The sequence below is a fragment of the Odocoileus virginianus genome, chromosome 33, assembly GCF_023699985.2.
Source record: "Odocoileus virginianus isolate 20LAN1187 ecotype Illinois chromosome 33, Ovbor_1.2, whole genome shotgun sequence".
In the NCBI taxonomy this organism is placed as follows: Eukaryota; Metazoa; Chordata; class Mammalia; order Artiodactyla; family Cervidae; genus Odocoileus; species Odocoileus virginianus.
Genome location: NC_069706.1, coordinates 40,274,646 through 40,302,644, shown reverse-complemented (window position 1 = coordinate 40,302,644; position 27,999 = coordinate 40,274,646). Strand labels below are relative to the sequence as shown.

The following is a 27,999-nucleotide window of genomic DNA, read 5'->3' as shown; positions in this document are numbered from 1 at the left end:
GAGACAAGACCGTGTCTGGGCAGCCCCAGGAGGCCCACATGAGGGCCAGTGGGCCCGGGACCACCGCCCTGACTGTCCCTCTGCCCCTGGCACTTTCCAGGTCTGGGTTAACACACCTCCCTCCTCCAAGAGCCCCTGCCCCCGGTTCTGCGCCCCACAGAGACCTCTCCCACTCCACTCAGGCACATCTCCCAAGCGCCCTTCTCCCCTGCCGCCTGCTCACTGCCCTGGGGCAGTGCCGGACACCTGCTGGACGGACAGGTGCGTGGGAGTGAGCTCCTGCCTCGGGACCAAGGCTTTCCTGCCTTCAAGGGCAGGCAGAACATTCCTGAAGCTCCAGAGGTTACATCACTTGCCAAGGTCATGCAGCCAGCAAACAGCAAGGCCAGGAGAAATCCAAGGTCACTGAGCCCCAGCCATTTTCCCCACCCCCGCTACCAGAGGTCTTAGCCGCCTCCTGATGGCACAACAGCCCGGAACGTCACCACGTGTCTGAGCCAGAAGCTCAGAGGCCGAGGCTCACAGCCCACACAGGCCCTGCTGCCTCCCTGGGCTCCTCCCCCAGCGCCCCTCCTGGACTTGCGTGTGGCCACGTTAGGGGTCCCCAGTGGGGAGCGGGGAACAGCCCTTGTGGGCCGGCTGGACCCTGGTCGGGCCAAGTGAGGACCACGTGCCGGCTGCTTCACCCTGAGCCCTGGGCCTCCCCACCTATAAAATGTACAGAAACCAACACACACAGGGTCACCGTGAGACCCGGACGGAAGCAGGGGGTCAGGTGCCAGAGGATGGCACGGATGAAGCCCTGGCGGACGCAGGGTCAACACCAGCCGCATCCCCCGCGGGAGGACCCGAGACACCAAACCCTTTGGAAGAACACGGCCCTTGGCCCCGGGGGCCCCTCGGGGGCCCCACAAACGCCCCCAAAGAAGACCCCCCGAGAGCCCTTGCAGGAGGTGCCCGCCGCACGAAGCTGCCAGCGTGGGGCTCGCAGCCCCAGCTCCCCGCTCGCCTCGAGAGGCTGGGCTGGGGGCCCAGCCGGTCCCCTGGGGGTGCTCCCAGGGCCACCCCTAAGCCTGCTGTCCAGCCATCGTCTGCAGCTCTGGTTCTGACGTGGGTCCTGCCCACAAGCCCGGCCGTGTGCAGTCCGTGCTCAAACAGCCGCCTTCGGGGTGGGACCCCTTCACGGTGCTCAAGGGCGAGGCTGGGAACAGCCGGGATACCCCCACACACACAAGCCACGCTTTCCCCTTGCTCCGCTGAGGATCTAGGCTACCTCGCCTGGTTGTATCTTGGGAGGGGACAGCTGGTTCACGCGTGTCCTTCAGAAAAAGCAACAGTTGCTAAGAGTCGGGCAAACAAAGACACACTTTGACTCCAGGAACAGCTGTGGGGAGGACGCACTGTATCCATCAGCTGCTCGCCCCTGATTTTCATGCCATCGGAAATGGAGCGCTTTAACTCTTTGGCGCCCTGGGGTCTCCCTGCCCTGGTAACATCCTGGGTTCCTTGTGGCTCGACTGTGGACCCAGGTCTGTGCACGTGGCAAGGCTGAGCCAGCAGGGCTGGGGAGCAGGGGTCAGGGGGTCAGCCGGGCCCAGGGGGACGGGAGCTGCCCTCCCCTCCAGGGGCAGGCAGACGTGGCCTCAGAGGGCCTCATGTGCTCAGGGACCCTTATCTCAGGCACGTGGACGGGGCCATGCAGCCGCCTCCCCACCTGACAAATGGGGCAGGCGGTGATCCCACACTCGGCTCAGGTCCTCCCTCTGCAGTGAGCAGGGCTCAGGAACGGGGCCAGCACCCTGGGGTCCCTCGGTCCAGGGCCCGTGTCGCCACTGTGGGGGTGCCGGGGCCAGCTCCCCAGCAGGGGCACCCCGCAGGGCCCCTCCTTTCCAGACAGAAGACCGCACTCCCCACCTCTCTGGACCTTAGTGACTCGTGGTCGGCAGGCACCTCAAATCACGTTAGGGGGCGACCATCAGGAGACGTCAACAGTGACCCAGCAGGTGTGAGAAGACCTTTCCGCCGTGTCCTGGAGACCTCTCACTGCCAGACTCCAGCAGCTCTACATCAAGACGGCGCCGGGTGTGGGAGACCACGGGCGGGTCAGACGGGAGGCTCTGGGGCCAGCGGTGCAGCCGCGGCAGGAGCGGGTCAGCTGGGCGGCCTGGCTGCACCTGCGGCCTGAATCCCTGCCTCTCCCAGGCCGTGGGGGCCGTGGGGGCCGTGGGGGCCGTGGGGGCCGTGGGCAGCCTGCTCGCCCTCCCTGGGGCCCATCTCGTGGCTGGCGCGGCCCTAACAAGGCGCGCCCGTGAGGCCTGCCACCCGTGGTCTGGCTCAGAGCACTCCGGGACGTGGGCGCCAGAGCCCCGGGCCTCAGCCCCCATGGAGCATGGCCCCCACGCGCTGGGCCACGCGGCCCGGACATACTAGCCTGGAGGCGTCCTCAGCCCAGAGCGGCCTCGCGTGTTAAAGCCATCGAGCAGCTGCTCGGACGAGGTCCTGCCTCCTCCGAGACACCAGCCTTGTTTTTCAGTTTTGGTTTTTAGCATCGCCTGACTGGGAGGCAGCGAAGCCCAAGCTGGAGCCAGGCTGGGGGGGGGGGGGGGCGGGGGGCAGAGAACTGGCAACGCAGCTGCCTGCGTGTTTTTCCCATCACCTGGGGGCCGGGCCAGTCTGCGGACAAACAGGCTGCGAGATACACAAGTGGGCGAGAGACAGACAGCTGCGTGGCCGGGAGCGCGGACGGAGGCCAGCCTTGATGCGAGCTGCAAAGAGCACAGCCGCCCCGCGGTCACAGGCTTGTCCGGCTGTCTGGGGGCTCCAGGGACGATGAGGCCCCCACCCAGGGCCCGACACAGAGCCGCGGCCGGACCCCTGCCCCCAGCGCGAGGACACGGGGCCCCCTGGTCCCCTCTGGTGCTTCCAAGACCCAGCAGGGCAGGACCAGCTCCCTGCACCCCCAGGGCCCCAGGACAGCAGGCCCCCCGATCGCAGGGCAGCGCCTGGGCCACCACCTTCCTCCCGTCACAGGCACGTGACCATGTGAACTGTCACCCAGGAGGGGGCGGGATGCAGGCTGCAAAGCCCCCAAGGTGCCGGGACCCAGCTCTGGTGGGTGCTGCGGTTTGACCAAACGACACGCTCCTTCTCCTAGAGGGAAGACTGCACACGGCCCCCGACTCTCCCAGCAGGTGGACCTGCAGGCCAGCTAGACTCGCTGGCAGAGCCATGGTGCCCGGCCCGCGACCGTGGGGTGGCCTATGTCACCTCTGAGGTCAGCGGGAGGGCTGCAGGGCAGCACGCTGTGTCCCCCCGGGGTCTGTCTGAGGGGATGTGCGGGGGCTCTCCACCCAAGGAGGCAGAGGGAGCAGCAGGCCGCCTGCCCGTCAGGGCTCACCAGACGCTCCACATGCTTGGGGGTACGGGCGGCATGCGCCAGGCCGCGGCAAGCACAGATGGAGCCGCGAAGCCCCACGTCCACCAAGCTGGGAACAGCAAAGATGCTGGGCGCCACACAAGGAGCCAGAGTGGGGAAGGTCAGGAGACAGCCCTCCCCACCCGCGCCCCCAGACCTGCTTCCTGAGCTGTCGACTGGTCTCCTCGAGGCCACCGTGACCAGAAACGGGGGCGTGCAGGCTCCAGTCTGGAAAGTGAGTTTTCCTCTGAGCAAAACAAAAGATCTGAAGCAGACACGCCCTGTGGAAAGCTTTCTTTCCAAGCCAGCCTCACAAAGAGGAATTTTAATCCAACCATCTGCTTCCTCCACTTCTTGTCCACCTGGCTCTCGGATGCAGAAAAGTCAGAGGCAGAGGGAGCCTCATGGCTCTGGAAACTTAGGGTCAAGGGCAAAGGACCCCCCCCCCCAGATGCTTCCTGGACACACGTTGCCAGAAACCACCCGGAGAAGGAGTCCCGCTCAGCTGCCTTGGCCCTAGGCTAAGACCTCGCTGCATCAGCCACTGCCTGGGGCTGGCAGGGCCGTAAAAGGGCAGGACCTGGTGAGAAGCCTTGGAATTCTGAGCCCAAACCCTTCTGTTCTGGGCATAAGAGTCCAGGCTGCGGACCTGCTCAGCAGCTTCCAGGGAAGCCAGTGAGCTGCGCCCAGGTGTCAGCAGTTATCAGAGAAATGACACCCTCTCATCTCAAACGTGGTATCAGGCCATCGCACCTGGGGTGCCAGCACCGGGAAGGCTACTCAGCGGAGGGAGAGGGGGTCGGGGGGTGACTGTGAGGAGGTGTCCCCCACGTCCACCTTCCACGGGTCTGCCAGGAACCGCAGAGCAGTGAGAGGGGAGCCCAGGACACGAGAGACAACTGGGCGTGCAGGTGGTCCCGGGGGGGATCGCCGGCCCCCAGCCCCGCCCGCCCCACGGGCTTCTGCAGACCAAGCCTCTCCAGCGCAACCTCCCGCCTGCCCCGGGAAGCAGCCTCGTCCCCATGCTGGGGGCCAGGAGGGGCCAACCCCAACCTCAGGTCTCCTGGACATGCCTACGGCCTTCCTGGGCGACTGGCCAGCACGATGTACCACAAGCCTGAAAACCCAGCCTGGCACCTGGCCAGTGCCACCACACTGCTCTGGGAGCCGGCCCTGCAGAAGACCACTCCTCAGTCTCCACCCCTAACGTAGGAGAGATGTCCCAGCGACCTCAGTCTCCACCCCAAACATGGGAGAGACGTCCCAGCGACTTCAGTCTCCACCCTTAACACGGGAGAGATGTCCCAGTGACCTCGGTCTCCTCCGAGGCCCTTAACACAGGAGAGACGTCCCAGCGGCCTTGGTAAGGGCAGTGGTAGACAAACCGACCACCCCTTAGTAGAGCGACAGGCCCACAACCACCAGACAGGGGTCACAGGGGAGGCCCCCAGGCCCGTGTCTCAGAAGATGCATGTGTTCTGTCCAGCTCCATACAACACGCTCATGGACAGCAGCCTGCAGGGACCACCCCAGACTGCAGCAGGTGGTCACTGTGGGGAGGGGGTCACAAAGAGGCCTTCTCAGGATTTCCCTGGTGCCACAGTGGATAAGCTTCTGCCTGCCGATGCAGGGAACACGGGTTCAGTCAGTCCCTGGCCCGGAAAGAGTCCACGTTCCACGGACAACTGACCCGTGGACCCAGATCCCAGCTCCGCACCAGGGGGAAGCCACAGCAATGAGAAGCCACGAGGACGCCTCTCGGTACAGCTAGGGGAAAACCTGTGTGCAGCATGAAGACCCAGTGCAACCACAGATGAATAAATAAAATCAGCTTTTTAAAAGCTGCCATTGTAAAAAAACAGAGTTCTTCTCCCTTCATTCTGTTTGCCATGTGTACATCCTACATGGACTGTTAAAATGTGCTCAATGAGGCTAATGAATCAGTTTGCTGAGAATGGGGGCAAAAGGAATTTTTTTAGAATAACCAAATTTCTAGACATCATTTACTCTTTGATCCACATTGAGTTTATCTTAAACAGGCAAATACTTTCAACGAGCCTCTGAGGACAGGCATGTCATCCAAACGCTGCGTGTCCTAAAAAACGCTGGAGCCAGGGAAGGAAAGCAGCCTCGTGACACGGCCCGGAGTATGCAGGGCAGATGCTGCGCTCCTCGTGGGCGCGAGGCTCCGCCGGGGGGTGGACGAGGGGCGAGGGTGCGGGTTACCTCAGGGGGTAACCCTGCTCCGCCCAGGTTCAGCTGTGTGCACAGAGTCAGCCCTGAAGGCCTGCGCCCAATGCCCCAGGGGCCCTCTCACCCGGGCGGCGGGGCACACAACGGTCCAGCTCTCCTTGTTACTCACAGGGTCTCGATTCTCAGGCAAAGCACCCCAGCGCCTTCAGACCCGGACCACTCCCTGAAGTAGCCTGCATCTCCACCCTACATGCACCTCCTGGGGTAACCCGCACCCCCACCCTCCATCCACCCCCTGGGGAAACCACACCCCACGTCCACCCTCTGGGGTAACCTACACCCCACGTCCACCCTCTGAGGTAACCTGCACCCCCCCCCCACATCCACCTCCTGAGGTAACCTGCACCCTCACCCCTCGTCCCCCCGGGGTAACCCGCACCCTCGCCCCTCGTCCACCCCCCGGGTAACCCACACCCCCACCCTCCATCCACCCCCTGGGGAAACCACATCCCACGTCCACCCTCTGGTCCCCACATCCACCCTCTGAGGTAACCTGCACCCCCCCTCCCCACATCCACCCCCGGGGTAACCCACACCTCGCCCCACATCCACCCCCGAGGTAACCCGCACCCTCGCCCCACGTCCACCCCCGGGGTAACCCGCACCCTCGCCCCACGTCCACCCCCGGGGTAACCCGCACCCTCGCCCCACGTCCACCCCCGGGGTAACCCGCACCCCCGGGGTAACCCGCACCCTCGCCCCTCGTCCACCCCCGGGGTAACCCGCACCCTCGCCCCATGTCCACCTCCGGGGTAACCTACACCCTCGCCCCACGTCCGCCCCAAGGCCCTTCCAGCCAGTGCTGCCCATCACCCAGCTCAGTCACCCTCCTTCAAGGACCCCATGCTGCGTGCACAGACGTGCTTCCACACAAGCCCCGAGGAGGCAGCGCGTTCGGCCCTCTGCAAGCAGACGAGGTGTCTTTCTGTGACAAGGCCAGCCTGCAGGCACTTCTGATCCTGACCCAGATTTGGGAGGGAGCCCAGGTGCACACAGCGCTTCATTTCCGGAGGCCACCCCCACCCCGAGCCTGTGCTCCCAAAGCTGACCCGCGTGCCGCGGAGCGGGCCAGCCCCCAACTCCTACCTCCGCTCGTTGTCGTCCAAGTGAGAGAACAGCACGTTCCTGGAGATGGCCTTGGCCAGCGCCGTCATGGTCTTGTAGTCCTTGGGGATGACCTGCGGGGAGACCAGGCGGAGTCAGACCTGCGCCATCCCAAGGCCTGCGCCTGCCAGCCTCTCCGGGTGCCAGCCTCTCCAGGTACCTGCTAGACCCCGAGAAATGCTGCTGCCCAGCCTTCAAGATGTGTCTACCAGTGATGGTAGACAGAAAACTTGAAATGCTAGCTAAGCGCCACAACTTTTTTCAATTTAAAAAGTAAAGAAGAGACAAGGAGCTGAGAGTGACCCAGAGTTGGCCTGAGTGTCACCGTGAACTCAGGGTCTCGGTGGACAGGCGCTGGGGGCCTCCAGAGCCTCTAAAATACACTACGGACCTCCGGGCCCCTGGATAAAATTTTCTTTCTTTCTTTGGCTTTTCTTCAGGTAGTAAGTACTTACTGAAATATTTGAAAACTGGGGGAACAAAAGATAATGTGACCCCAGGCTGGCTCCACACTTCCAGCTGGTGATGGAGGGGCCGGGTAGGGGTCTGGACCCAGTTGGCCAAATGTGCATAAAAAGCCATCCCCGTGCCCACCGGGACCAGCCCGCGGCGCTCACGATGTGCTCCATTGATGACCAGCACCAGCCCTCCAACGCCAAGGCTCTTCCCTTAAAAGAACCAAGAGGAGCTTCCCGGGGGCCCGACGCTTAGGAACCCGCCTCACAATGCAGGGGACGTGGGTTTGATCCCTGGTCAGGAGATTAACGTCCCACAAGCCAAGGAGCAGCTGAATCCTGGAGCACACCTGCTGTCCGTGCGCGGCTGCTAAGACCTGAGGCAGCTCAATAGAGAAGCGTTGTCTTAAAAAAGGACACCGAGCGGGAGGCTGACTGTGCCGTGACACGGCCCCGCCTCGTGCTCAGCTGCTCCTCTCTCTTCCAGGCTGGGGTAGGGGGGACGTCAGGACCTCCCAGGTAGGCGCACTATGTCTGAAACCACGGAACCCTTGTAAAAGGAGACCCCTGGGGGGCAGGACAGAGCCTCCTGAAAAGCCGCCTCAGGTCCAACCACTGTATAGCAGGTCAGACCTGCAATATTGAAGGCACCCCACCCTCCTGCGACACCCAGGGTTGCCCCGGAGCACCCCCACCACCTTCCCAGGGACTGAACCCACACATCCGTCCTCCCTCCTGGGCCCCCATCCGGGCCACACACAGGCGACCGCCCCTCAGCCCCTCTGGTCGGGGACAGGTCCTCGGAGGAGGGCCGGCCAGTTACTCTGCAGAGCGTCCCTCCATCTGGGTGTGTCTGGGGAACTCTGCGTTAGACAGGAGTCCTGGGTTTTAGGAGAAAGGCCACAGGAGTGAAGTGTCCTGGTGGGCTTCTCAGCTGCACCTTCACTGGTTTTATTCCCTGATTATATGGGAGGGCTGGGGGCAGGTGTGGTCACATGCAGACAGAGGTTCAGTTTTGTGAGATGAAAGCATCCTGGAGATGACGGTGGTGACCGTGGCATGACAGTGGCTGAAGTGCTGTGGCCACTCTGTCCCCAGATCCCTATGTCGAAGCCCAAGGACCACGGCCTAGGGAGGGTCCCCAGGTTACAGGGTTCGGTGATGGGGCTTCGGGAGGGGAATGGCATCGGGAGACGTTGTGGGGGTGGGGTCCCCAGGATGCGATCGGTGCCCTTGTAAGTCGAGACCCCGAGAGCTTGCTCCACACACGCCCCCCAACTCGACCTGAAAACACGTGCAAAGGTGACGACTGACTGAGGACACGGGAAGAGGGTCCTCACCAGGAACCCACCCTGCTGGCACCTTGGTCTGGGACCCTGAGCCCCCAAGTTGTGACAGTACATGTCTGCTCTGTAAGCCCCCAGCCTCTCGTTATAGCGGCCAGAACAAACACAGGTGATAAACCTTATGTTACTCACATTTTCCTAATTTTTGAAAATTTTTAATGGCCATAAACTATTTTTTAAAAAATTTTAAAAAGCAGAGCTAGCTGTAGAAATGCGTAAGATGGACTGACGGGTCCAAGGGGGCCTTGGGGGCCACGTGGCCACCAGCGCTGTCTCACCAGCCAGGCCCCTGACAAGGCAGAGGGGAGCCCTGCTCAGCGGGAGCGGAAGGGAGGTTGGAGGCCAGGGTGGGGCGGGCTCCCTCCAGACAGCTCCGAGGTCGGGGTCCAGCCTCCAGGATGAAGCCGGGAGGACAGGAGAGCGTGGCCACAGACCCGGGGCTCCTCCCCCACACCCCACAACCTGGGTGGACCCACCCTATCCCCAGCCTATCGGCGTCAAGAACCATCGGCAGCAGGGGCCCCACGGGAGCTCAGGTAAGTGCGGCGCCAGACTCAGGCTCAGCAGGGACCACAGGACCGCCCCCGCCCCCGCCCCCACCCAGGTCAGCGCAGCTCCGGGCTGTGGGCGGGGCTGTGGGCGGGGCGAGGGCGGGGCAGGGGCGGGGCGGAGCACGCGGGGCCAGTCCAGGCCCACCTTCCGCACGTAGGACACGGCATCCTCCTCCGTGTACACCTCGGCACTCACGCCCCCGCGCCGGTGCCGGGCCTTCACCACAGGATTGGGTGGCAACGGAGACACATCCTCGTCCTGCAAGTCCGACTGCGAGGCCGCCTTCTGCTGAGCCAGGATCTGTCTGTTTTCTTCCTGGGGGGCAGGGGGGCAACAGGGAGGGGTGAGAGGAGAGGTCGTGGCAGAACCCCAGAGTCGTCCAGGAGGCCGTGGGGGCCCGGGAAGGCAGGGGACCCAGCGCACCCTGGCCGGGCTCCTGTCCCGGACCCCACCCCCACCGCCCGCCCTCCAGCGCCCTAGGAGTGCCCCGTGCTGACCCCCCCCCCCCCACCGCCCCCAGGACTCCCAGCGCACAGCTCTGCCGGCCTGGCTCCGGGAGGCTTTCTGCTCATTCACACTTTGAGCAACGTGTCCTGGAACCAAATTCCAGTCAACCCAAGCCCCCAGCAAGCACGTGGGGCGCCCCCAGGCCCCAGGCTTCACCCTGAGGGCAGCAGTGCCCACACTCTGCTCCCTGAGGCGCAGGAGACAGGAGTTGGGTGCATAACAGGGAGACAGACCCAAAAGCTACTGCTTTTTAAAAACCAGGTTTACACACAGAGGCCCCCAAATCCAAAACGTGCAAAGTGACGTGGAGGTCGCCCATGGCCGACCCCGCAGCCCCACAGCCCCAGAGCAACCTGGTGACCAGCTGGTCCCCAGATGGAGACGGGGCTTCCCAGCACACGGCCCGGGGCAGTCACAGCAGCACAGGCTGAGCAGCACGGCTGACTCCGCACAAGCTCTGCATCTACAGAGACCCCGAGGACAGGCGCTTTACTCACGCCACCGAACATGGGGTTCATCCAAAAGCCAGCGTCCGCAAGGCTGAGCAGCAGCCCCAGTGCCTTGTGGGTGAGAGGGGTTCCCCGAAGGGCAGCCCCGGACACACCAGCACCACCGACGGCTCCAGAACTGCCTTCCGAGGTCACGCCTTGCTGCTCTTCTGTTAGCATGACGACAGCCTTCCCATCCTCCCTGAGACTGGCATCAGTATTTCCCGGGTGCCAGGAGTCCCTGAGTTATGTGCCACCATGGCAGTTACTGGGTGAGAGATGAATGCCAGCGCACTGGAAACGTGCCACTGCTGTTCCGTCGCTAAGTCATGTGCATCTCTCTCACAACCCGCCAGGCTCTGTCCATGGGATGTCCCAGGCAGGAAAACTGGAGGGGGTTGCTATTTCCCTCTCCAGGGGATCTTTCCAACCCAGGGATCAAACCCAAGTTTCCTGCATTGGCAGGCAGATTCTTTACCACGGAGCCACCAGGGAAACATCATTTTCATTAGTTCTACTCAACATTAAGATTGTGAGTGAGGGCTTCCCTGGTGGTCCACTGGTAAAGAACCCACCTGCCAACGCAGGGGCCGTGGGTTCAATCCCTGGCCTGGGATGACCCCACGTGCCTCGGGGCAACTAAACCCGGTGCCGCGACTACTGAGGCCGCACTCTGCAACGAGAAGCTGCAGCTGGACAGCAGCCCCCGACGCCACGACCAGGGCAAGCCCACCCGCAGGGGCCAGAAATGAACCAGAGACTGTCGGTGAGACCGTCCCGCATTCACAGAAGTCATCACAAATGTCACCGACTGCTTCTGTAAACCATGGATTTTGACTAGAAATGTCAGCTGCATCTCAAGTGAGACACTCTGGGCCTTTGCTCTTAGAAATTATTAAAGACCAGAACAAGGGAATTCCCTGGGGTCCAGTGGTTAGGACCCCACGCTACCACTGCTGAGGGCCCAGGTTTGATCCCTGGTCGGGGGACCTAAGATCCCACAAGCCACGTGGCCGAAAAGAAAAAACAGTAGTCAGGCAGAAGTGAGTCGTGGGATCCTGAAGGGACACCATGTAAAGGCCCCCAGAATGCAGTGTAGACTGCCTAGAGTGACTCCAGGCTCTGCCAGCACCCAGAAGAGAGGGGCCATCAGAGGTGCCCAGCCACTGCAGGACGTCCACAGAGTCAGGCCACACAGAAGTGATCAGGCTCCGTGGTGGCGGTGACCAGGGGCAGAGAGGTGGAAGCAGGTCAGGAGGAAATGACCCCAGGCTTCCCGCAGAAGCAAGGGGCCCGAGAGGTGATTGAGCAAATGAGGGGACTTTGCTTCAATTGAAGTGAAACTCACACAACTTAAAATTAACAGCCCATCATCTTAAAGTGTGCAGTTCTGTGGCCTTCAGGGCATTCATAACGTTATACAAACATCACTAGCACCGAGATCCAGGTATCTCATCACCACCAAACACCTGGCAGTCCCCTGCACCCTCCACCCAGGCCTGGCACTCACTAGCCCACCTGCCGTGTCCGTGGACATGCCCCTTCTGGATGTTTCACAGGAGCAGTCCCACAGTGCATGTCCATCCATGCCAGGCCCTTCCTCTCTGATGGTCTCCAAGGTACACATGTTGCTGAGGTGCCAGCTTGCCCCTCCTTTCCATAGCTGAGTCGAACTCCATCCTATCACATCTCAATGGCCCGTTCATGGCTGGTAGACAGGAGCTGGGTCCACCCCTCGACTGCCGTGGATGTTGAGTGTGCAGGCGTGTGTCTCAGCACTGTGTGCCGTTCCTGGGGACACCCCAGGGCATCATGCTCAGCTCAGTGAAAAAACCTCTGAGCTGTCTCCACTGGCCGCCCCGTTCCACGCTCCCAGCAGCAGCGCAATCCCCAGGCACCCTTGCCACTTTCTGTGTTTTGGTTTGGTTTTGATCTGGTTAACCTGAGTGGGTTTGGGACACACTGACTTCAAGATAATGGAGCTACCTGGCCTTGGGAGTGGTCCACAACACTGTGGACAGAGGCTGACCCAGCCCACGGTCATGGCGAGGACCCGGAGCTCCCCAGGGAAGCCGCCAGAAGCCACTTTTCTTCCAGGAAGCTGAGGTCCAGCCCTTGCTTTCCTGGACCCATGAGCAGCTCCGGCCGGGCACAGAGATGATTTTCCATCCTTGGCAGCAAAGCATCAGATGAAGCAGGACACTGGTGGTTCAAAGCATGGAGCCGCTTCGGGGGGTGTTAAGAGGACCCGGGGGGTTCCCAGGAGCCATGGCCCCCCAGGGCTCCTCCACGCCAGACCGTGGATGACACGGTCTGTTCCTGGATGACACGCCCCCCCCCCCAACCCGGGAGATTCCAGGAAACCCTCTGGCTCTCGGAGCCCTTCCTGTCTCCCATATCCGGGCTGATGAGCTGTCTGGGCTGCAGGATGGTGGAGGACTCAGGGTCAGGACAGGCAATCCAGGCCAAAGGCATCTTCATAACCAGAGTGTGGGAATGGCCTTCCCAGAAAGCTGCGGAATCTGCCCCTTAACGCAGAGGCAGCTCTAGGGACCGTGTGTCCTGCCCCCAGGGCCAGGGTCTGCCCGGGCCGCAGTGTGAGCAGCTCATCTTCTGACCGGGTTTTTCCCACACGAGGGGGTGAAGTGCAGGCTTCCAGCCCGAGGGGAGACAATGACGGGGGGTCTAGGGAGACGCTACATGACTGAGCTGACCCCCCAACACCCTGCACGCCTGGGACCCCTCCCCCCGCACCCCCCCCCCCCCCGCCACGGCTCACTGGGCGGGAACACCGCCTGCCCCCTCACTCGCAGGAGAGTCCCAGGGTAAGGGGCGTGTCCAGGGCACCTGGTCACCCAGCCGCAGGGCAAAAAGAGAAACACAGGGCTTCGATCATTTATTGGGCACCTTCTGTATACAAGACTTCATACACAAAATGCAACAGGGGAAAAGGGCGTGGTTCTGTCATGAAGGAGGTTACTGTCAGAGCTCGAACAGGACAGAGGCAGTGAGAGGGCTCAGCAAGATGACGGGTGAGCATCACTAAAGAGCCACGTACAAGGGGCTGTGCCAGCAATAGCAGGCTGTTAGACCATCCTCAGCAAGGAATTAAGGAGGGCTTCCTGGAGGAGGTGTCTTCTGAGTCCACCCAGATGAGCAGAGCTGAACCAGGGAACATGGGCAGATCTGAGTCCACCGCTCCCCACCCTCCCCACCCTCCTCCTCGACCGCCCTCCTCCCCTGCATGTGGCAAATCAGTGCACATCTCACCATGTGGCAGCCCTCTGGGGTGTTTGCTTCGCCCGTCTCTTCAGAGTCAGACTCTGATTTTATTGTCTGCTGCTATTTCTTCGATTACTGCTAGTTTAGCTTCAGCTTTTATCCTTATTTTTCCATGTTTCTGTCTTGCTTGCTTTCTCTCCTCCTGGTTTCTCAGGTGGCATCTGGCAGTGGGTTGAAAATGGTCCCTCAAAAATTCATGTCCATGAAGAACTTCCGAGTGTGGCTTAATTTGGAAATAACTCTTTGCAGGAACAATCAAGTTAAGATGAGGTCATGCTGCATCGGAGTGACCCTAATCTAGCAACACGCGTCCTTTTAGGAGGAGGTCTGGACACAGACACACAGGGATGAACACGGGACTGTCTGGTGAAGGGTCTGCCAGTCAAGGGCAGCCCCCGGAAACTGGGGGGGGCCAAGGGTGGACCCCCCGTCAGAGCCCCGAGAAGCAAGGGAGACCCGGGATGGACCCCCATCAGAGCCCCCAGAAATAACTACCTTTGCCAAAGCCTTGATTTGGGGTTTCTGGGTTGCACAACTGAGGTAATAAATACCTGTTCTGAGCTGCCCAATTTCTTGTCAATTTGCTATGGCACCCGAGGAAACTAAGACACACAGCTCATTAATTTCTCATCTTATTTTTTATTTATCTTGTTTCTTAATGAGGCCATACATTTCCCTCTAGGTACCAATTTTGCTAATTTCACATGCTTTGATATGTAATGCTGTTACTGGCACTCAACCTAAATATTTCATAACTTTTTTACCATGACAGTCTTCTTCTACTGATGCACAGACAAAAGCTCGTTACTGATTTCCAAACATACGCAGGGGCTTCTGGCTCCTTCTCTTTTTTCTGGCTTTTTATTAATAATTTGTAACTTGATTGGACTGCAGTAAAAGAATTTGGTTTCTGAGTGAGAAAAAGACAAACCCATCCTGGCGTCCCTTGAGATAACAAGTCACACTGGGTACTTCATTCTCAAATTCTAAAGTTCTGATTCACACACATCTTGCTAAGGTCTCTGATGTAACCCGATCGTGATCTCAGGAGACAGAGACGGGAAAAGGAAACCAAGCTCAGTGACAACACAAGGCAGGTACCGTGTCCTCCCTGAGTCACGGCCCACCGTCACACACGCCCGCATGGAGTCACTGCTTCCCGGGGGCTCACCAGCATGTCCTCGGCACCTGGGACAGTGCCTGGCACGTGGAGGTGTTCAATAAAAACTGGTGGAATGAATGAATGAACGAGTGAAACCTTTTAGGAGAAGTGGCTTTATTATCAGTGGGTACTTCTGAGCTTCATAATTCTATGTCTTAAAACACATCCTAAGGAAACAGTGAGAGGCGTCAACAAGGTATCTGTACCAGAATGTCCTTGCAGGGCTTAAAATTTTATTTTTTACTTCAACCAACAACAATAAGAGATTGCTTAAATCAAGTTAGAAACATCTATATAATAGAATACACTGCACCATTAAATCATACTTTTAATAAATGTAGTAACTGTGTAAAGTTTGGTTTAAGACACCGAAAAGCAGGATTCAGAATTATGCACAGCCAGGGAATTCCACGGCGTTGCAGCGGTTAGGGCTGTGTGCTTTCACAGCGGAGCCTGGGCTCTGCCCCTGGTCGGGGGACTAAGATCCTGCAAGTCACATGCGAGGCCAAAGAAAAAAAATTGTATATAATCAAGAGAGAAAAGACAAGACATGGACTAGGAGAAAATATCTGCAAAACAGATATATCTAAGATAGGATTCGTATGCAAAATGTACAAAAAGCTCTGTGCGTGCGTGCTAAGTCACTTCAGTCGTGTCCGACTCTTTGTGACCCCATGGACTGCAGCCCACCAGGCTCCTCTGTCCATGGGATTCTCCAGGCAAGAAGACTGGAGTGGGTTGCCATTTCCTCCCCCAGGGGATCTTCCCGACCCAGGGATCAAACCAGACGACTCTTGGCATTGGCTGGCCGGTTCTTTACCACTAGCGCCACCTAGGAAGCTCTTAAAACTCAACAGTAAGAAAACAAACCAGAATGGAAAACAGGCCAAAGATCTGAACAGACCCCTCGTAAGGAAGATCTGCAGATGGCAACCAAGCATGGGAAAGCTGCTTCTCCTCACGTGTCATCTGAGAAACACAAACTAAAGCAACAATGAGCTACCTGCAGGCCTGCAGGGATGACCAGAATCCAAGACACAGACGAAAGGGACCCTCACCCACGGCCGCAAAATGCCTGGATGCAGGACGGGGTAGCCGCTCTGGAAGACACTCTGATGTCTGTCTCCATGCAACAGAGCAACTGCACTCCTGGTGTTTATCAAACGAGATAAACCTACATCACATAAAATCCCACACAGAGACGTTTATAGCAGCTTTTGTCCCAATTGCTGAAACTTGGAAACAGCCAGTCATTCAGCCAGTGATGAATAAATAAACTGGGGTTCATCCCGACAACAGAATATTATTAGATAATAAAAAGAAATGGGCTATCAAGTCATGAGAAGACCCAGAGAACGCTTCGGTGTGAATCACCAAGGGAAAGAAGCCGGTCTGAAACAACCACGTGCTGTGACTTCCGGAAACGCGGAGACTGGGAAAGGACCGGCCTGAAATGACCACGTGCTGTGACTTCCGGAAACCATGGAGACTGGGAAAGGACCGGCCGCCAGGCTTGGGGGAGGGAGCAGTGAACAGGTGGAGCACAGGGGTTTTTAGGGCCGTGGCGACTCTGCATGGTGCTGTGACGATGGAGACACTCCACGTGCTTGTCTAAACCCACAGAATGTGCACCATGAGGGAAGCTTCAGGTGAATTGTGGGCGCTGGCCAGTAATAATGGAGCAGGGCTGCTTGTCACTCCCTTGACCCACTGGTGCTCTGAGGCCCGTCTCAGCCCGGGCACATTACCCACTGTGCTGCCAGACACACCTCCGCCCCAACCTCAGCCTTCCCCAAAGCCCGCTGTCTCCACCGCCTACCCCCAGACCTTGGGGCCAGCCGTCCGGTGCTAACAGGGCCCAGGACCCTCCCACGCCCACCCAGAAGCCTGGGGACCCGGCCCAGCCCCTCTCCCCCACCTCTAACTAGTCTCCACACCCTCTTTATTCCATCTTCTCAGCCCGCTGACGTCTGCCTCTCCCGAACCCCTCCACGCAGCTAAGCGGACGTCTCAGCAGAGCAGAGGAGAAATCATTAGGGCCAAAGATGTGAGGGCCCCACTTTTTCTTTTTAATTTCAGAGAGTTTGTCTTCTTTTAAGCAGTCACAGGTTCACATCAAACATCACAGGGAGGCACAGAGACTCCCAGCATGCCTCCGGTCCCCATGCACACACAGCCCACCCGGCAGAACAGAGAGCGCGTGGCCCCACAACGGCCCTGGCTGCCCCAACTGGATGCAGCCCGCTGTCGGCCCCAGGCTGCACGTGGACGCACGCCCCCACCTTGGCTTCCCCAGTGGCCCCCTGCAAGGGAGGGCCTAGGCTATCAATGTGCCGGGGGTGGATGGCCCTTCCTAGAGGAGGTCAACGCCAGACCAGCAGATGGACACCTCTGTCCGCCACAGGCAGCACTGGCCACCAGCAAACACAGGGTGACCCTCCACACGGAGTCACCAGACGCCTCGGACACCCAGCACAGATCACGGCCCTCATCTCAGGAACAGCCTTCTGCGCCCCGACAGGATGCACTTCCATAGAAGCCGCCACTGGCTCTCCCGAAGCAGTGCCCGCCCATCACAAGGGAAACCTGGTGTGACTGCTGTCTCATCAAAGGCACAGAGCGAGCCTGGGTCACCGAGCGTTTGATCAACGGACCAGAGGGAAGCCACCACTGCCCCAGGATCAGGAGACGGGGCCGCCAGACGAGGCGTCCAGGGCCACAAGGCAGCACAGAGCAGCATCAGCGAGGGCACGGGAGAGGGTGTGGTCTGACCACAGGCTGACCCAGCCCTCCAGGAGCAGACGGGCAGCAGGAACACATGCAGACGCTCGGCCCCGAGTCCTTCCTGATAAGCCTGCTACAAACCTGCTTATTTCTCTGAAATCATTTCCTCAGCATAAAGGTGCTTTCTGGAGGAAAAAAAAAAACTGAAAGCCATCAAACACGAAATGATGGAAAGAAAGCAGAACTGCGACACATCCACAGGATGGAAGCTGAACAGTCATGAGGAGCCACCGAAATGCTGCTCATGTGGACACTGGGCCACAGGAGTGCCCCTGAGGCCACTGAGATGCATGCTGGAAAACGGCCAGAATGCTGAATTCTACGTCATGTATGTTTTACAATAAAAAGTGCTGCTAGGAAGAAAAACATCAGGGCTTCCGCGGTGACCGGTGGTGAGGGGTCCTTCTGCCAGTGCGGGGGATGTGGGTTCGATCCCTGACCCGGAAGGAGTCTACGTGCTGCGGGGTGACAATGCCAGCGCGCCAGCCACTGAGGCCTGCACAGCCACGCTGCCAGAGACGCCCCGGACCCTGCGCACTGCGCCAGAGGGCAGCCTGCCCGCCGCCCCCGCAGAAAGCCCGCGCACAAAACAAAGACTTGGCACAGCCGGAAATAAATAAATGATAAGTTTGAATAAAAAAGAAAAATCTAACAAAAAATGCACACATACACGATTATCCACATCTGTATGTAAGCGCGTCCTGCAAGCAAGGAAACTCCTGGGGGGAACGTAGGGGTGGCACACGGGTGCGACTCCACCATCGCTCCTGCTCCATTTAAACCCACCAAATCCCAGAGCGGCTCCGAGGCTGTGCTTTGCCAGGGGACACAGACTATTCTGCCCCCTCGAGCTTCCACCTGAGAACAAGCCTGCCTCCTCGCTGGCTCCCTCACCGAGGCCTGGGTGCTGGGCCCGCACCCCAGCCAGGGCAGCACCCCAGGAGCTAGGCCATCCCCGCCAGCCTGTGTGGGCAGCTGCAGCCTCCGCACTTATCAAGGCCACGGACATGTGCTTCCTCCTCGCCACACAAGGGGAGAAACGCACCCCTTCCCGGGCTTCTGGCCTGCTGGCCTCCTGCGGAGAGGGGCCCGGGACCAGGCCCCACAGCAAGAGCGTCTCCAACCGCGGTCACCCTGGTCCACAGGTGCAGCAGGCGAGACGCCCGTGGGTTTAAGGACACTTCAGGGTGCTTCGTGTTTGGGGATCGCGGGTCCATCTGAGCGCCCACTGCAAATCCCAGGGACTCTCCCCAGTAAAATGTACCCGCTTGTAAAAGCTCGCAGGCAATTTCAGAGACTCCACCCAGTCAGCCTGGAACCTGGAACCCCGGCCTTCAGGTCACCCTTCTCCAAACCTCAGTCCTCACCTGTTGAATGCAGACGGGAAACTGCCCCTCCAGGCGAGAACCGTTAATCAATCCTCCTAAACCTCTGTGCCTGCCAGGCCTCTCCCCCGCAGGCTCCAGACCCACAGCCTCTTTGATGACTCAGACCCTCCAAGGCATTTCTCTTGTCTTTCTGTCCAACCCTGCCTCCCCCCACCGCCCCCTTCTTGGCAAGAGGCACCCCTTCACTCAGGACTCAAGCCAGTCCTAGGAGTCACGGTCCAGGTCTTGCTCCTCACCCTACCCCCATCCCCCAGCAGGACCAGGAAGGCCCCCCGAGCCTCTCACTCCACATCCACTCCCACCAGGGGACAGATGCACCCCCTCTCCCGCCAGGTGTAACAACACCAAGCGTCTCTGGCCACTGCAGATGCCCCTGGGGGCAAGAGGATCCATCCCACTGGGACCCTCTGCTCAGGTCTCATTCTGAGGCCTCAGGTCTGGCCGGACCCTGCCTCTGGCCTCCAAGCAGGCTGCCTGCCTCGGTCCTGCTGAGAGCTCACATCCCATGGGACACATCATCTGGCTGGGGTCGTCGTGAACAAGTCAAGAGGCACTGTCAGCGCCTGACTCTCCCCCTCACACGTGCCGGAAAACAGCACGCCCCGCCCCTGCCCCTGGGCACCCACACCTCTCCTGCTCAGGGAGGAACCAAAGAAAAACAGATGAAAGCCACAAGACAGTGTTCAGCCACCAACTGAAAAACAGCTTTTCACATTAAACCAGCCAAAGCCATGGAGAAGGGCATGGCAACCCACTCCAGTATTCTTGCCTGGCGAATCACTTGGGCAGAGAAGCCTGGCAGGTTACAGTCTATGGAGTCAAAAAGAGTGAGACACAGCTAAGCAACTCTGCTCGCATGCATGAGCACGCAGGCAAGCACAGCTAAAGCTGGTTAGGGTGGGTGGCCACAACCACACCATCTGCTGGTGGGTCTTGAATTGATGCTCCCTTTGGAGAGACCCTGATCACACCAATAAGATCTCTGAAACCCAGTAAGTCCATCTTGAATTTCAGTAATTCCACCTCTAAACAATGCTACATGCAGAAAGAGAAAAAAATCTATGTATGAATATGTTAATATGGCATTACTTTCCAAAATAAAAAAAAATTTTTTTTAATTGGAAACAACTGTCCAATCATGAGGAATAATGTTGAGAAAACTTTGGTGAATCTTCTCCACACAAACTACATAATCATTTACAGTGAGGACTATGAGGAATGTGTAATAAATGCACAAGATAAAACTGCATCCATAACATGATTCCAACTTTGTTTCAAAACCACGATGAGCGGGGGGTACGGACAGGTGGGAAGGACTCCAGGTGATTTCTACTTCTTTCCACTTCTGAACTTTCCAAATTTTCTTTAAAAGGCATGTATTACTTAAAAATGTGCTTTAACGTGTTGTTTCAAAGGGAATAAATAAATCCATTCCTCTGGGTTAAGGCTCTGTGTCCACAGGGGCCCCCATCAGAAGTAAAACACTGCGGGGCTCAGGGACACAGAGGTGATTAAAAGCGAGCTGGGCCCAACTGGGATCCCGTTTAGGATCCAGGAGGGGCGGGCAGTGTCAGACAGGTCCTGACACAAGGACCTCGGGAGGAGCCTGGGGTGACCCCAGAGAGAGTGGCTGGGGCAGGGGGACGAGGGGGAAGGTGGGGGGACGAGGGGGGAGGGGAGCTGCTCAGGGCTCCTCTGGGGCTCCTGCCCATCTCCTGCTCCCAGCCCCCGCCCACATCAGGAACCAGCAGGGGTGAAGGGGGTCATCCAGGCAGGAGGCGGCGGGGCGGGCAGCCGCCCGGTCTCGGGGCTGCGGACCCTCGTCAGGCTGACCTCTGCAGCTCCACCACGCCTCGCGGCGGCCCGTTCGCTTTCACCCTGAGCGCAGAGCGCGCCTCTGATGGCCCCCGAGTTGAGAACTGCTGGTGACCCCACAAGCGACAGTCACAACCACCACTTCCCAAAAGATCCCAAGCCTTCCGCCCCACCCCCACCCCAGAGCCTGAGCCGCGAGAGGATGGGGTCCTGCGGGGGCGTGAAGCCGCCCGGCCTCCTAGGGGCTGCTGGGCACGTAGGGGTGGGAGGGAGGCCGGGGGAGCCCGCCGCCCGACACCCCGCCCGCGGGGGCCAGGCCGCAGCCACTGACCTTCTCCAGCCTCTCGAAGTGCTCGCGCAGGAACCGCATGGGGCGCTCGGGCTTGGCCAAGCAAAGCTGCACGATGCAGTCCTTGAGCACCTGCTGGATGCCGCGCCTCTGCACGTAGAGTTCACAGGCCCGCAGGCCGTCGTCTTCGTCCAGCTGCTGCGCCCCCGGCGCGGCCATGGCGACGCGCGGCGCGTCCTGCGGGAGAAGCGAGTCCGCAGGCCGCGCGCCTCCAGCAAGCGCCCGGGTCCGACCCGGCCCGGCGACCGGGGCGTCTGCCCTGCCAGAGGCCCCTCGTCCTCGAGGCAAAGCTCACCTCTAGGCAGATGCTCGCGGGGGCGCGTGGGGGCCCGCCAGGGCCGGCGGGGGGAAGCGGGGAAGCGGAGCCGCCGGCCTGTGCGCGCAGCCGGCCAGTAAGGGATCTCACGTGCGACCATCCCTCCCCTCCCAGGACCTTCCTGGCTAGAGGGCCTCCCGCGAGCTCCCCGGGAGATGATGGGGGCGGGGGCGGGGGTGGGGGGGTGGGGGGGCTGTTACACGATCCGCAGGAAAAGGAAAGGAAACGGGAAAGAAACGAAGCCAGGAGCCGGGCCTCCCGGGAAGACGAACCCGGAGAACAACGGCAGGGCCGCGCGTCCGGCCCGCGCTCGGCCAGGTCACAATGACAGCTCGGAACCCGGCCTGCCGGCCCGCGCTGCACGCAGCTCGGCGACCCCGGCCCCCGCGCTCAGACCACCGCGGCACGACGGCCCGGGTCGGGCTAAGAGGCGGGGGCTCCCCCAGGGCCCAGGCTTCCCGGGGCCTCCGGACGGCCGAGGGCTCCAGCGCTGACCCTCCCCAGCCCCGCGTACCTGGATGCGCGGCGCCCGAGGCCGGAGGTGGCTGCGCGGGGACGCGGGCACGGCGGGCGAGCGGTCCCGCACTGCAGCGGCGCCGCCCTCCGCCCGCCCCCGCGCCGCGCCGCGCGGTCCACCCTCCTACCGGCCCACCCCCAACCCCCTCTCCCCGCCGCCCAGATCTCCCGCCTGGGCAAACTACCCCTGCCCCCGCTCCCCTTCCTGTCCCGCCTCCTCACCCTCACCCCAGACATGCAGGCTGACGAGCCCCACATTTGACAGACCGACACACATCAGTGCGCTGCTGCACTGCCGGGAGGACCACCACGACCACCCCCACGCGCCCGCCTCACACCTCCACCCCGCCACTGGAGGCTCGATTACCCAGATTGCCCATCTGCCTTGGGGGTTATGGTGAGCACCCCCCCCAACCTGGGTGTCACCTCTGGGTCACAGGGCCTGCACAGCATTTTGCCCCCATTCTGCCTGGGTAGTGGTAGAAATGTCATTTCAGGCAGTTGGGGGTCCCCACCCTTTGCCTGGAGGCTTCCCAGATGGTGCTAGCGGTAAAGAACCCTCCTGTCAATGCAGGAGATCTAACAGATGCTGGTTCAATCCCTGGGTCAGCAAGATCCCCTGGAGGAGGGCACGCAGTCCACTTCAGTATTCTTGCCTGGAGAATCCCACGGACGCAGGAAGGTGGCCTGGTGAGGAGGGTGACAAAACCGGGGGCCAGGTTTCACATGACAGACTTCTGTGGGAGGCATACTCTCCAGAGCAGGCTTCTGTTCTCAGGGCCTCCTGGATGCTCCCAAGATCTGTGTGGGGCCCTCCCCCGCATGGTCTGCGGGAGGGGGACCCTCTCTGAGGATGGCCTTCGGACCCCAGCACCCCCCCACCACACACACACACACACTCTTATCTTGCTGGATGTTTTGCCCTGGCAGAGAGCCCCCAGGCCGTGGCTGGCAGACCAGGTGCAGTGGCTGGCAGGCAGCTGGGTGCCCGGCCCCCCAGAACATTGCTCCCCGGCCCCTCTCAGCTGGGACTGAATGAGCCCCATGCTCCCGCCACCACGGGGGCAGCCCCCACCAGCCTCTCTCCTCAGACCCTTCCAGGCCCCTTGGGGGCCTATCTCAGGGGCCCCCACATCCAGGGCCTGCAGGTGGGCCACCCTAAGAGCCCTGCCCGCAGTCCAACCTGCTGGCAAGCCCCCTCATTTCTCCTGGGGCCCCAGCCCCCTTCACCGGTCACTTGGGTGGAAAGGAAACACTTCCCATTCATCCAGGCACTCACCGCTTTGAGGCAGGGAGCCAGGGGCCCTCAAACCAGGCCCGGCCTCCCCGTGTCCAGAACCGGGTGGCACTGACCAGTTGCTGCTGTTGAGAGGCTGAATCGTGTCCGACTCTTGCGACCACATGAGCTGTAGCCCCAGGCCCCTCTGTCCACGGGATTCTCCAGGCAAGAATACGGAGTGGGCTGCCACTTGCCCCTCAGGGGATCGTCCCAACCCGGGGGCAGAACCCACATCTCCTGCACTATTGCTGAGCTGCCAGGGTAGCCCAGTTAACATTCCCAGTGATGGCACAGTGGTTCCTCGCAGCTGATCCAGGTGCCTCCACCCTGAACTACATGACCCACGCCCCTTCCCGCGGGATGGGGGGTGAGCACAGGGTCCATCAGGGAAGCCGACTAGACCGCAGGTGGCCAGTGCCCTCGCGTGGGGACAGCAGGGGTGCCCCTCCTGGAGCAGGGTCAGGGAGCTATGTGGACCAGTGTCGCCACGCACAGCTGGGTCAAGGTCCCTGCCTCGCTGGGCTGGACAGTGACAAGCTCTGGTTGACTGGGCGTCCTGAAGACGTGAGGCGGGGATTATGTCATCGGCAAATGTCCCCACAAGTTGTGCCGGCCTGTGTGTCCCCTCCACCCCTCCTGCTTTCCCCACAGAAGGGCTGCTCGTGCCACAGCCTGGGGTCCTCACCCTGCCCTGGAGCCTGAGTCTCCAAGTCTTGCAAAGGTCCAGCTTCAAAACCACCTTATTTTCCAACCAGCTGCTCCCCCGCCCCAGACTCCTGGTGGTGCCAAGTCTAGTTCACCTGCTAAGATTCAACAGGGACATTGCTTCTGCGAGGAACCCTCCCTGCCTGGGGCCCTCACACCTGCAGGCCAGCTTGGGCCCTTGGGGGTGCCGCCAGGGTCTCCCTGCAGCCCTGGCTCTGTGCAAAGTGAGCCGGAGGCTGACTGCTGAACCTGCCCCCTTCTCTGGCCCCTTCTGTGCCGAGCACCCCAGGGAGTGTGGATGCTGCGCGTCTTGTCCTTTAGGCCCTGAGGAGCAAGGAGACAGACGTGGGTACCTGCGCAGGCAAGGGAGGTCTCAGCACGTCCCCCCACCCGGGGGTGCTGAGCTGGGCTTGGCAGGCGGACTCCTAGGTGGGTCCTGCTTCCTGACCAGCAACAGCGTGGGGGCTATTGGGGGCTTCACCTGGAAGACCCTCCAGTCTCCCGCCTGTGGGCATGGAGGTGGGCGTGGCTGCCGGCACCTGCTGATTGGGAACCAAAGGGAACCGCCGGGATGAGCAAGAAGCAGGTGATCGGTCCAGTGACCACAAGGCTACCAGTTACAGCTCACCAGCCATGTCCCTCCTGGTGGGGCTGGGGGGATGGTGGCAAGCTCAGCCCCCTGCACAGAGCAGAGCCGTCAGGGCCTGTGCGGGTGCAGAAGAGGAGCCCAAGCAGGAACCCGAGGGCAGGGACCCGTCCTGGAGCTCGGGGCAGGGCTCCAAGAGGCGCAGGCCACCCAAGGCGTGGGCCCCCAGGGAAGGACCAGCCCAGGCCTCCAGGGTTGCCTTCAGGGGACACACCTGAGCCCTGCTGGACTGCTGACCCACTGACACAAGACCATCAGGAGTGTGAGGCCCTGCGTTTGTGGTGATTCCCACAATATCTGCAGAGGACAAAGGCAGGGACGCCCGCGGGCGGCAAGGGTCGCCTGTCCCCAGTGCCCCAGGCCCTGGCCCCCTCATCTGCGCCTGGTCCTTCCTCTTCATCCCCGTCGTCCACAGGTTTCTTGCCCTCAGCTTTGTGAGGAGGGGCTGCTGTGGACGCCGGGACCCTGAGCGTCCCACGAGAACCGGCCTGAGGAGCTAATGAACAGACCGACCAAGCGCGCTGGCTCGCAGCGGTTTGTTGTGCTGGTGAAATGACACAGTCCAGGACACTGAACGGGGGCTCCTGGAACAGACCTGAAGTCACTCCTTCCTACCCTGACCGGGTCTTTAAAATCCATTTGGAGGAGGAGGTTCCCTCCCGACTCCTGCCTATACAGTTGGGGCAGTTCTATCACATTTCGGCTCAAACGTAGAGAATTTCAAAGTTCTATCGTTATATCAAGATACATACCCAGTGTCAACTCAGTCACTTTAAGTGTCCAGTGCTAAGAAATGGTCAAAACTGCAACCTGATTTAAAGTGTTTTCCCTCGTCCAGCCGGGCCGAGGCCAGGGACCAGACTGGGAAAAAGGAGAAGTTTGCCTTCTTCCTCTTCCTCGAGCAGCCACCCCACCACAAACTTGCCAACTGGGCTTTGCCACCTATCACATCGGGACAGCCTCTGGCAGCTAGGATGCCCAGGCCCGAGCCACCGCACCGGCCTCAGTGCCTCAGGGAAGCGGGACGCAGACTCACTGCCCCGTGTGGAGGCGGCTCTCACCACGCGGATGCGCACACACACGCCTCGGGTGGCGTGTACCCACCCATCCCAGGCTCACCTGACCGCTGTGAACAAGGGGGGCAGACCCGAGAGCACTCCCCTTCCCTCCGTCCCTTGCCCCCACCCCGCCCCGATTTCCCTTCTGCACCCACGTGTAGAATTGGCAGGTCACTTGCTAATCCTGTTTAATTTTTTTACGAACCACAGGGTTCTTCAGTGACTGCACTAGCTTACATTCCCACCGCTGAGACTCAGGGTCCTAATTTCTCCACATTCTTCCAAATATCTGCTCACCTGATTCGAGCATTTCTGCTTCTGCCATCCATGTTTCTCTCTCTTATGTAGCTTCCTGTCCCTGTTACATGTTTTCTCTCCTTTCTAGGCACGGTCTGTCTAAGTACTGGTCCCTCTGTCCCACTGCCCCTGTTTATTCAGTCTGGAAGGACATCTGGGGACAGGGGACAGGAGACTGGACTCCCCCAAGCGCTCACAGAGCCACCACCTCAGTCAGGACGCTCAGGCACCATCACTACAGGAAGCTCCTTCGCCACACCGGTGCGGTCACACCCAGCCCATCCCCCAGCCCCGGAGACCACTCCCAGGTCCTCCACTCCCGCAACTGTCATCTCAGGACTGTTTACAGGGACTCAGGGAGTCAGTGTCTCGTCGTGATTGTCTTTTACTCAGCACACCACCCAGATGTGCACCCGGGTCTCTGCCTGTATCAACAGTCCCTCCTCTTTGTTTCTGAGTAGAACTGAGTTAACATCCACATGTGGAGTCTTTCTGTTGCTGACTTTTATGCTCTGACTTCACTTCCTTTACATTTGTCAAGGTCTGTTTTGTGGCCCAGGATCCACACGGTCTACTCTGGCACGCCCCCGGGCACCTGTGAACAGCGTTCACTATGTGCCTATTGGGTGGAGGGTTCCATGAATGTCCACTGATCCCTCCGATCGACAGTGTTCTATGTCCTTTCCGAATGCCCAGTTGTCCCAGCAGTGGTGAGGAGTGGGAGCTGAGGCCCCACCTGAAACTGGGGCGTTTGTCTCTCTCACTGCAGCTCTGCCAGTGTTTGCTCTGTGTAAAAGATCTGCTTGGGTCGTAAACATTTGCGATTGCTATGTACCTGCCTGCTGGGCTGATCCTTTTATTGTTATACAATCGACCTGCTTTTCCCCTGGAAATTCCCCTTGCTCTGACGTCTGCCTTGGCTGACGGTCACCATTCTACCTTTTCAAAAAGAATGTTTACATGATAGATCTTTTCCCATCCTTTTTCTTTCCGCCTCCCCATGTTATCACAGTTGAAGAGAGTTTCAGTGTGTGACAGACAATGTCAAGTTGGGTCACGGGTTTTATACCTCCTGCGAATCTGTGTCTACTCACTGGTGTGTACATGCCATTCACATCTGCAGTAACTGCTGATAATCAGTGCTCAAATGGCGCTTGTCCTCTCTCGTGCCACAGTGTGGGGTACCTGGATATCCGGCGGAATTCCACTGGATGGCGTGCTGAGTGCCTCGCTGTCGACGTCTGTGCGCGGCACTCTACACAGCCCGTGCATGCATGCAGTTATCAGTCCACGGGCACCGACGTTCCGCCACGCCGTGTGGCGCAGAATCCTCCCTCCACCGCTCTCACTTCTCTCACACACACAGAGTACCCTGGTTTGCTGCGACCATCAGATGTTAAAAAACGTGCCACTTCCTTCTGGCTGCTGTGATTTCCAGCAAGAAATCTCTCATTCATACTCATGTCCCTCTGGAGGCAAAACAGCATCTCTCTCTGTTTTCACATTTTTTTCTGTCATTTGTTTTCAGAGATTTAATTACGATGTGTCTTGGTATGGGTTTTTAGAGGGCTTAGCTCTTCCCTGGTGGCGCAGATGGTAAAGAATCCGCCTCCAATGCAGGAGACTCGGGTTCCATCCCTGGGTGGGCAAGATCCCCTGGAGAAGGGAAGAGCTACCCACTCCAGTATTCTTGCCTGGAGAAGTCCATGGACACAGAAGCCTGGGGGGTTACATCCAAGGTGACAAAGAGTCGGACACGACTGAGCGACGAACACTACACTCTGGCCTACATAGGGCTTGGTCAGTCTGTTGTGTCTATGGGTTTGTCTTTCGCCAAATTCAGGAAGTTTCTGGCCGTTATTCCTTGCAGCGCTTTGCAGCCCACATGCTCCCTCCTCTTGCTCTGGGTCTCTGGTGACTGTCCTGTGGTGGTGACACTGAGGCTGTGTGTCTCTTCTTTTTCAGTCTGTTCTCTGCTGCTTCGATTGAGCAGACTCTACTGCTTTATCTGTGAATCTCCTGATTCCTTCATCCCCACTTTGTTATCACATCCATCCATAGTGGGCAGTGATCACCATGTCTATTACGCTATTATGGCTACTGTATCTTCCAGTTCTGTAATTTTCATTTGGCGCTGGGTGGGGGGGGTTTCACAGTGGGAACTTCAGTTTACTGGTGACTCTGTGGGCTGTCATCTAGGGCACGCGCTGCAAAGGCTCCTGCCAGTTCAAGGCCCCGCAGGCACCCCGCCACCGAGAACAGATGCTGAGGCAGCCATCTGT

At 59.7% G+C, this 27,999-nt stretch overlaps 1 protein-coding gene and 1 long non-coding RNA gene across 3 annotated transcripts in view; one reads left to right on the top strand and one right to left on the bottom strand.

Annotated features, from left to right (window-relative positions):
• The window catches only part of PRKAR1B (protein kinase cAMP-dependent type I regulatory subunit beta), a 69,890-nt gene extending 48,040 nt beyond the window's left edge, over positions 1-21,850 (bottom strand). Inside the window, exons 1-4 of one of the 2 annotated variants that reach the window (XM_070460644.1) lie at positions 21,731-21,850; positions 20,883-21,077; positions 9,270-9,440; positions 6,755-6,846 (exon numbers count right to left, since the gene is read on the bottom strand). In XM_070460644.1, coding sequence (XP_070316745.1) covers positions 6,755-6,846; positions 9,270-9,440; positions 20,883-21,059 — 440 coding nt within the window. In that variant the 5' untranslated portion in view covers positions 21,060-21,077; positions 21,731-21,850. Of the gene's footprint in view, positions 1-6,754; positions 6,847-9,269; positions 9,441-10,129; positions 10,427-20,882; positions 21,078-21,730 lie in introns of those variants that run through there. The other variant, XM_070460645.1, reaches the window with a different exon arrangement.
• Positions 21,851-21,869: 19 nt separating this feature from the next.
• Positions 21,870-26,549, top strand: LOC110130408 (uncharacterized). Its single transcript, XR_002311845.2, has 2 exons — positions 21,870-22,129; positions 24,778-26,549. It is a non-coding gene; the product is annotated as an uncharacterized lncRNA (long non-coding RNA).
• The last annotated feature ends 1,450 nt before the right edge of the window (positions 26,550-27,999 follow it).